Genomic DNA, 9,860 nt, shown 5'->3' with positions numbered 1-9,860 from the left:
CTACTTATTTGTGTCAAAAAAATGATGAAAATTGACCTTGGGTCTTTAATGAGAGATGATCTAACCAATTCACGCGAAAAGAAATCAATAAACTCGAAAAAAAGTGTAAGAGCATTTTTCATGATTTTGTGACGTTTTTACGCTTTTTTTTCATTTAGAATCCAAGGTTGAGCTAAGTAAAATTTGTTTTCATCGATTTTATTCATATGTTTATTTAATTAATGTTAACTGTTGCAATAAGGTGCAAAATTATTAAAAACGTCATTAGATGCAAGAGATTCCGACGAATCAAATGGCGCAAATAACTAAAATTCGTCATGCTTTTTTTCCGTGGGACAGCAGTGATATAGTCATTATAACAATTTCAATAATTTCTCCAAATTTACTTTCGATTAATTGTTAAATAAATTATTATTATTACTATTATTAATATTATTATTATTGTGAATAGTTACATCTTACAATTTTTCTTTGCGTTATGATTGTTTGATTCGATAGTCTTGACACCCTGTTTTTTTTTTTTTTTTTTTTTTTCTTTCTTTTTTTTTCTTTTGCTCGTTATTCGTCATTGAGTAATTTTTTAGTGCATCGATTTGCGCCAAACGAAAAAATTGTACAGCCGCGGAGAGAAAAATGGAAGACGAGCAGGAATCTCTTGTGGTTTCGCGCGGTACGAGGATTGGTTTGTCACTTGACGAATCAAAATTCAGAAATGCTATCAAAAACAAATTTGATCTATTGTATTTATTGTTGTACTTGATAAAAATTGTGTATACCCGTACTCGGAAACTCACAAAGCTTCTACACCATTTGAGACGTGCGTCAAACAATGATCCAAAAATATACCCTCTACGTCCAATACCGACTATTGTTCATTTGGCAAAGTAAAACTTGTATACTGCGAGGTAAAAATAAGATTGAAATCCTTTTACATAAAAAAAAAAAAAAATAAAATAAATAAATAAACCAGGAATGGCGCTCCACTCGTTAAAAAAGAAACCTCGGTTCTTGTGGTCGGAATCGCTCGAGAAAAGAGCAAGCTCGGCTCGAAGGTTGAGCACAACAAAAGTCAGTGTGGCGGTGCGTTGAGCGACTCGACCGACAGCGACACGGCACCGGCCAAGTGCCTGTAGGACTGCTGGTGATGCCCAGAGACCGGCGTCCCCGGGACTTCCTCGATCCTCTCGAGATCGTTGGCCGCCCCGGCGCTGTTCTGCTTGAAGAGCCGCGGCCTCAGGTCTACCTGCAGGGCCGACGAGGAGGGAAGTACCGGGTCGTCCGCCCTGTCGAGGCTGAACTGCCGGCGCAGGAGACGACAGCTACCCCCGAGGACGCCCGTGGTGGTGGTGGTGGTGTTGGCACGGCCGCCTGCTAGCGCGATACTACTCTCAATGTCCAGTGACTTGATTCTCGAGCGGCCGAGGTGACGGCGCGCCGCCGCTGCCCCGCTCGTGCAGTGCAGCAGGTGGTGGTGCTGCTGGCCCAGGCTCGGCTTGTCTACGCCGGGCTCGAACGTGGCCTTGCCTTTTGCGTTTGCAGCCCAACGCACGCAACAGTTACACGGTACAGCGGCTCAAGCGTGCGTGCGTGCGTGCGATGCGATGCGTGTTGTTGTTGGTCGTGTTGTTGTTTTTGTGTGTAATAATGGGGGTGAGAGCAAGGGAAAAAAAGAAAAATCAGCTGGTTGCTTTTATTTTTTAAATCCATTTTTTTTTTTTTTTTTTTTTTTCTACTTCAACTACGGACACTATAGGTGCAGTGGTTAGTTTCAAGGGAAGGAACTTTTTTGTGGCTTATGCGACAAAAATCACTTGGACAAGTTTCAAGTTTTTGTAACTAAACCACGGAATTACTTTGACGATTGTGTCGGGATTTTGATTTATTTCAAGATAGCAATGTTTCTCGAATCTTCTTATAAATGTCTTACCAATCTTGACTGTATCTACGTGACTGAGAGCCAGTCTTACCAAACTCGATTGTATCTACTTGAAAGAAAAAAAAAAATTTCATTTCCTTTTCTGAATCGTACTTATCGTAAGTTTTGTAAGTCACGGAAAATTTAAGTATGAAAAGTTATCATTGGTTTGGATTCTCGTACCGTGGTAACTTGATTTTCAAAGCTTTTAAAAGTTTCCGGCTCGAAGTGAAAGTGTACACGGAGTATAAATCAATATACGCGGCGCCAATAAATCTATATAAAGCGCGTTTCGGACTCGACGAAAAACTTTTTCATAATTCTATAATTAATTTTCTTTCGCGAAAAACTTGAAAAGTCATTGTATGGACGTCAAGTCTCGCTGAAACTGCTCAATGAAGATAAATCCTCTGTATTAACTAGCATCACATCACTTTTCCAACGTTAATTGCTAAATAATGATCAACAAATCGTCACCAAAGATTGAAATTAAACCGGTATGAAAATAACCACTGCAACATTAGAAAACTCTTTCATCTACCACGTAACAATTCTATAAGAAAAAAAAAAAAAAAAAACTATTTCAAGATCCATACCATACGGATTTTACGAAACTACAGTGAGGGAGTATAAGTATCTATCGATACATGGTATACGTGTAAAAAGTATCGGATTCGAGGTCTTGAATATAATGGCGTCTCGGCAAAATACACATAGTTGTCAACTTTGATTATCGATCGATCCAAGTATGAAAGAAGAGAGAGCAAAAAAAGAAAGTGTGCAGTATACTTCCGCTACCAGGAAATTCTACTCAGGCAGGCTACATAAGTGCGCACTGCTGCTGCTAAACTCGATTTTACGAGCAGTAAAATTTCTATTAGCTTAGTCTCGGGCTTCTTCCCCTCCGTCTTCGTTTAACTTCGCGATGTTGCACGCGAGAGAAATGCCCCAAAGTTCCGGGTGCTTCGTTTCCTTTTTTTTAAATTTTTCATTAATGCCCTACAAGGCAAACTTTTTTCGCTGAAGAGACAAAGAGAGAGTCGAGAGCAGAGAGGGATCGATCGATCATCAAAGAGTTGGAGCACGCTCTTAAGACCTTAATCCACATCGTGTGAAGCTTAAGCGGTAAGCAGATTTATATATAGGTTTTTTTTTATTTTTTATTTTTTTTTTTTTGGACGAATCAAGTATAAATATTATTTCAACACACTCTGCAAACATCGAACGGCGCGAAAGCTGCGGCAGCGAATGAAGGAACTAAGCGGATAGACCGTGCTATATACCTTTGCATGCATCGTCATATTCTATGTTTGCTCGTGATTTGTATACAGTTTTTGTTTTTGCCCAAAAAAAATTTATTTGACTCGAGCCTTTTATCATACTACCGATCAAATATGAAGACTAGTGCAATAGTGAGATATTGGGCGTGCATTTTTATTGAAAATCCAAGATATATTGCCATTAAATATATATAAAAACGCACCTCCACAACACGCATGACACAAAAAAAAAAAAAAAATCTCCACCAACACAATAACATATTATAGGAAGAGGGAAAGGGGGGCGCTCACCATTGTGCTCGTTGGGCGAGAGGCACCTGTAGTAGTTGTAGGGCGTGCTGAGATCGTCCTCGTCTATGACACCCACTCGGCGGGGCCGTCCCCTAAAGACGGAGCTCGACACCGAGTTTATCGACGTCGAGGAGGCCCCGAGCAGCGCGGCTGCCACCTCCGTTGCCGATACCGGCGTGCCTGCACGACCCGGGCGAACAATGGACAAAACAAACACTCGATCAAACACTAAAACCGACTCTCGGCTCGCCTTTCGTCGCTCTCTCCCTTATCGCTTATCAAAGACTGCGTATATATGTCATCGTAAGTATAATTGTGTACTCATTCCGTGACGCAAAAAGAAAAAACAAAAACAAAAAAAAAAAACTGAGAGAGCGAGTACCGTCCACCCGCGTTAAAAACACATCGAAGGGGGTGAAAAAAAAAAAAAAAACCCCGAGAGTAGATATACACATATAGTATATATATATATGTATACTGGCCGTACCCAGCATCATGGGATTGTCCCCGGACGCGGTCTTGGTAACGCTGGCGCTCGAGTGGTCGGGCGTGGATCTATCGGTGGGCTCTACGGAGCATTCGTGCACCGAGACTGCGACGCGACGGGATGACGCCTCACCTGTGTAGCCCTTGTCTATCGAGGACTGCTCGCTGTTGGCGAATTGCCTGGGCGAGGCGTGCTGATGCTGACCGGTCGCTGTCAACGTCGCCATTGTCGTCGTTGGGGTGGTGGTAGACGAGGTGATGGGTATGGCTGCGCTGCTGCTCACCTCGGCCGAGCTCTCGTCGTCTATCGACGGCAGGGTCGGCAGGTGACCCGTAGGGACCAGTTGGCCGTGCGGGGAGGTGCTCGACTGCTCCGGCTGGTTGTTGCTCGTTGTCGGGTGGAGGGTCTCGTGGATCAGGATCTCGTCGAGTCTGAAAGACGAGCGTCGGGGATACCTTTCATATGTTTTTTTTTTTTTTTTTTCCCCTCAAAGGCTACACGTCTCTCTATTGGATCGCTTACCCGTAGTCCTCCCTGGATCACCGCAAGATGCGACAGCGAAGAAAAAAGAAGACACCATGTATCAGACAATTTGACTGTATGATTGTGCGCGTATACATAAATTTTAATGGATACAAAAAAAAGGGCAAGTCAGCGAAATGTAGAGAAAAATATGTTTGATTACCTCGCGTGAAAACTTTTTTTGGCAAAATAAATAGTTTTAACGGTAATTTAACGTCATTTTAAGTACTAGCATTGCCCATATAGCCGTCACTCTCACTTGGATAATTAAAAAAACAAACGTATAAAAAATCGTACAGATATTTGTTTATGAAAATATCAAAGTCGCGTACGAAAGTACACATGGAATTTTCCGTAAAATAACTCACCCAAGGGGCGGTGGTACGGGCAACTCCTTGTCGAAGCCCTGCTTGCCGAGGAGCCAGTACGTGGGCATCTGTCCCTTGCCCTTGATCTCCGTGTGGCCCCTGAACTCGATGTGGTAACCCCCGACTTGGTTCAACCTGTCTCGCGTAGCTTGGCTCAGGTGTATGCGCCAAGGCGCCCCCGTCGACTCCATCCTCGAGGCCGTGTTCACGGTGTCCCCGAACAAACAGTACCTCGGCATCGTCAGACCCACCACCCCGGCGCAGCACGGACCTATCAACGGAGTAATTTTACTTTTCCCCCCTTTTTTTCTCTCTCTTTTTTCTCCCGGATATTTTTCCAAAAAGGGAAAGGCCGTACCCGTGTGAAGTCCGATTCTGAGCTTCAACGGGGTCTCGGGCAGGTGCCGGAGCTTGAACTTGCCGCTCTGGTGGAGCAGGTCCAGGGCCATCGTGGCTATCTGACTCGCGTGGTCGGGTATCCTCACGGGACACCCGGCCACCACCATGTAAGCATCGCCTATCGTCTCCACCTACCCTCGACACGATTTGAAATAAGAACAAAAAACAAAGAAATTGTAAGTTGTCCCCCCCCCCTCTCACCTTGTACACGTTGTACGCGTTTATAGTGGCGTCGAAGCAAGTGTAGAGATCGTTGAGGAGGTCGACCACTTGGAAGGGCGTCGAGTACGCGGATATGGTGGTGAAGCCGACAATGTCCGAAAAGTAGATGGTCACCTCGGCAAACTCCTCGGGATCGACCGGCATGCCGAGCTTCAACTTTTCGGCCACGGAGCTGCGGGGAGTATACTTTTTTCATACGCAATCTTATTCAATGGGAGGGGCAGGGAGGGGGGAAAGAATAACTGTCGTTCACCTCGGCAGCATGCGGTTGAGCAGCTGCTCCGTCTTTTTTTTCTCCATGTCCAGCTGCTCGGTCCTCTCCCGGATCAAATCCTCCAGATTGTTCGAGTACTTTTCCAACATTTGAAACATCGTGTCGACGAAATTCACTTTCCTGCGCACATGCCCAACACAACGATCAATCGTACATATACGTAGAAAAAAAAAAAAAAAAAAAAAAATACATATATACATATATATTAAACGGATTATCGACGATTAGCCTCGGAGGTAATTTCACGAGGCAAAGTATCGGGCCCGTAGAGTAGACACCGTACCATTTGGAGGAAAAACAAGTGGGGGATGAAGGCACGCTCGTTCGATCCCCTTAAATCCTCCTCTCGTCGTAAACTCTGCTCAAATGGGGGGGGGGGTGGAGAATTAGCGTCGAGCACCCCCTTCGGGCAAATGCACTTGTCTCCTCGAGTTTAGCTGCGCGTGGGGGGGGGGTGTTAGTATGCGGGCGTGAGGGGTAAGAGAGAGCGTTATCAACCGGGTGTTAAACTGTATTACGTGGGCGTGTCAGCTCTCGAGGTTCGCGAGTGCTCTCTTAATATTCGGTAGGAGGTTCCGGAAGAGTGTACCTAATGTACATGCTTACGGGGTGGCGAGTTGGCCATTTTTTGGGTTTTCATGGTCATTATTACATTGTTACTGATGTCGCTCGAGTTGCAGCAGCCCTATATTCATTTTCTGTCAATTTTGACGTGCCGAGCAGGATATTCTCAATTCAGGCTAAACAAATATTGGTTTCAATTTTTTTTTTTTTTTTTTTTTTTTTTTTTTTATTTACTTTTGGGAGGCTTATCTCACTACTCGAGTGGTTGCATACGAGTTTATGGCGAATTCGTTGAAATATCAAGCACGTAAAAATATGAACTGCATTTAAGATTACCTCAAAGAATAAATTAATATCGCAAGAACCTCAATTAACGTGATTATTATAAAAAAAAAAAAAAAAAAAAAAAAAGCATTTGCTATCGTCCATTTTTTTTCTCCTTGTAAGTATCAGTAATTGATATTCAAACGGCTGTCAAATTCTGATTTTCCAACATTTATCGTGAATTTAAAAATAAAACTCGATTAGACAGTCGTGTTCACATATTTTCCACACTTGCAAGCCTTTTACGATGTCAGGGCGCTATAGGTCATTTGGCATTGGAAAAAGCAACGAAGAAAAAAAGAGATATCGATACGATTTGAATGCCAGCGCAAATTGCAGTTGAAATATTCTAACGAAACTTTTACAATGAAAATGAGAATGTTTTTTGTTTTCTAGTTTTACACGTACGTATACGCGTTTCTCGTGTTGAAAAAAAAAAAAAAAAAAAAAAAGGAGTATAGCGAATCCAAAGAGCATAATCACCCTCTCGATACAAAAACATTAAACGCAGCGGATGGCACACGTTGGACCCGCGTCCTGCACCCTATATCCCCGTAAAGGAAACCCACGATGCCATCGAGTCGGAGGAAAAAAAATAAGGAAAGCCCCACATCTACAGCTTTCGCTCCGTTTTCCCCCTCAAGCACAATATCCGATATATTCATAAAAGTACTCCGCAGCCCCGGGCATACGCAATTCAATACAGCGAAACACATCCAACTCCCCACTCGCTCACAGAGAACTACATCATCTCACCAGCTCTCTCCCTTCCCTATACACGCGTACACTCATGCATCATCCCGCGTATGAAATTCCATTACACTTGTGGAAGGGGGAGATAACACCGGTTGGCCCCGGGAAACTATAGTTTATAAAGTCTGGATTAGTCCTCAAACTCCCCCCCCCCCTCCTCCTGCTGTGCACCGTTGTATGTATAACATTCTCTCTCTTTCTCCGATTCTCGATGGTCGAGCTTTTATGCGGAAAGGAGCCGGAGACAGAGAGAGAGAGAGGGGATCGATCGAGCGAGCACCCGACCTCCCCCCCTTCAAGTGGTACAGCTAAACGCACGGTCCGACCCAACTCACGAAATTCCATTAAAATTTGGATGATTCGACTCACCTGCCGTGATTGAGCTTCTTGAAGAGGTCGTACACTGCGTTGAAGTCCGGCCTCATGTCCGCGTTCTCGGCCCAGCACTGGCGCATTATGTTGATGGCCTCGGGTGGCGCCGCTCCCTTGCTAACCGACGGCCTTATCAGGGGCGGCGGTTTCTTCACCTTCTCGATTATTTCTGTACCCAACACTTGTGCATGTCAATGGTGTTTCATCGCGTTTGGGGGTCCTACATCCTCTCCAGGCTAACCAAGGGGGGGGGATGGGAGATATATATCAAAGGGACCGCGGCTGAGGGAATTCATTACATCGTGCACCAAAATAAACGTCGAAGCTGTCGATCGAAGTAGCCCCCCACAGGGTTATATAACCCACGGCGTGTATTACTCGGCTTTGGGGATGGAAATAAGTTTTTTTTATTTGTACGATCGACGATATGCGTTCGTAGCTTCAAAAGGGGAACACGTCATTTGTTGTTTCATGATAAAATTGGGCTCGATGTCGGTGGGGGGGCTTTTGAAGTTGGAGGATCATGGCGAGCCCAACCGTGTGTATCTAAGTATACTTACCCTCGGGCGAGAAGGAGAGCATGCAGAAGGGCTCGCCGCGCACGACAACCTCCTGCATGATGATGCCGAAGCTGTACACGTCTCCGGGCTGGGTGCCGCGCTTCAGTTGGGCTGGCTGTCTAAGTAGCTCGGGCGACGTCCACAGGAGCTCTGAAAAGGATTTTTTTTTTTTTTTTTTCCCCATCGATAGTACACGGGGGTTATAACGGAGCCACCTTGATAACTCGAAATCAGTCTCCAACCAGAGACGATGAAGCGGTGCAGGTTCGGCGGAGAGAGCGAAAACTACGTGGCTCTCCGAGGGGAGAGGAACGGGCGAGTGTACATAGATAAAGGAATTTTCGTTCAACGCGGGTTTTTAATTGAAAGTTTAAACAAAAGGCAAGCTCCGGGTGAACCATCGCGTTATTACAATTGTACATGGTTGTGTACGTACCGCGTGCGGTTTTAGGTGCCGGCTGTATGTTCTGGGCCTCGTAGAAGGCCGGGAGCCCGTAATCCGTGACCTTGAGCACCCACCGGGCGTCGATGACGCAGTTGCGCGAGGTCAGGTAGCCGTGTACTCGTATGGGGGTGCTGTGCAGGTACTTCATGCCCTGAGCAACAACAAACAACAAAAAAAAAAAGTTACTTCACCTTCGTGGGGGATCGAGGTGTCGGAGTACCCACCCGAACGAGGTCGGTCAGGAGGGACAGCCGGAACGACCAGTCCAGCTTGATCTCGTCCTGAACGAGGACGTCCTCGAGGGAGCCCCTCGAGCAGTACTCGTAGACGAGGCAGGGCCTGTTTGGCTCCGTCAGACACCCAATCAGTGGATTCAGATTCTCGTGGCGCAGCCCGTGGATCTGTTGGTAATTGTTATTGTTTTCGTTTCCATTCAACTATAGGTACAAGGACTTTTCCGTAATGGGCAACGCCGAAGGTGGCACTTGGATTAAATAAAACTTTGGGGCCTCATGCGGTGCGTGGCTTCGTAAAATTGCGGGAGGAGAGAAAGGGACTTGGGTGTATATATACTCACGACGACGAGTTGGTCCATCGCCTTGCTTTTGAGCTCGAAGGTGCTTTGAACGGGAAGCAGCTTCAATTGGACCAGATCGCCCTGAAACGAAATTTACTCCGTTACTCGATATCTCTTTCTTTCTTCCCGTGTACCATCCGCTCAACAATTTCACACGCTCGAACGGACCGGCGGACTTGCTGCCGAGCACGAGTTTCTCCTCTTTACTTCCCCTGTATACAATAGATGAGATATATATGTATATATGTATAGGGGACAAGGTTGCATTTCAAATAAGGAGAGTGATCCTTGCTCGTTTCGTTGCTTTTGGTTTATTCTTTATGGAGTGAGGTGATTTTTTTTTTCACAATAAATATGACTTTATTGTATAATATTTGAGATGCGAATATTAGTAATATTTTTGTACTTCAGTACTAACGGCTATCTGCAATTGGACGTTATTTTTGTGGAATTTTTTATTTATTTTTTTTTTGTTACTATACATTCAAATCAAACCAGTTGACAGTA

The 9,860-nt window shown here is 45.0% G+C and overlaps 1 protein-coding gene across 1 annotated transcript in view; it reads right to left on the bottom strand.

Annotated features, from left to right (window-relative positions):
- Positions 1-995: 995 nt before the first annotated feature.
- LOC106637282 (retinal guanylyl cyclase 2) overlaps positions 996-9,860 on the bottom strand; it is a 32,097-nt gene continuing 23,232 nt past the window's right edge. Inside the window, exons 10-22 of the mRNA XM_089590293.1 lie at positions 9,354-9,434; positions 9,001-9,177; positions 8,768-8,927; positions 8,332-8,481; positions 7,769-7,940; positions 5,738-5,878; positions 5,464-5,656; positions 5,222-5,393; positions 4,864-5,134; positions 4,496-4,507; positions 3,974-4,404; positions 3,487-3,666; positions 996-1,524 (exon numbers count right to left, since the gene is read on the bottom strand). Coding sequence (XP_089446419.1) covers positions 1,070-1,524; positions 3,487-3,666; positions 3,974-4,404; positions 4,496-4,507; positions 4,864-5,134; positions 5,222-5,393; positions 5,464-5,656; positions 5,738-5,878; positions 7,769-7,940; positions 8,332-8,481; positions 8,768-8,927; positions 9,001-9,177; positions 9,354-9,434 — 2,595 coding nt within the window. The 3' untranslated portion in view covers positions 996-1,069. The remainder of the gene's footprint in view (positions 1,525-3,486; positions 3,667-3,973; positions 4,405-4,495; positions 4,508-4,863; positions 5,135-5,221; positions 5,394-5,463; positions 5,657-5,737; positions 5,879-7,768; positions 7,941-8,331; positions 8,482-8,767; positions 8,928-9,000; positions 9,178-9,353; positions 9,435-9,860) is intronic.

This window comes from Copidosoma floridanum, unplaced genomic scaffold (genome assembly GCF_036245765.1).
Source record: "Copidosoma floridanum isolate Cflo_tuat_1 unplaced genomic scaffold, Cflo_Japanese_pri ptg000012l, whole genome shotgun sequence".
NCBI lineage: Eukaryota > Metazoa > Arthropoda > Insecta > Hymenoptera > Encyrtidae > Copidosoma > Copidosoma floridanum.
The sequence above is the reverse complement of the archived record's forward strand: the minus strand, read 5'-3'. Positions and strand labels throughout refer to the sequence as shown.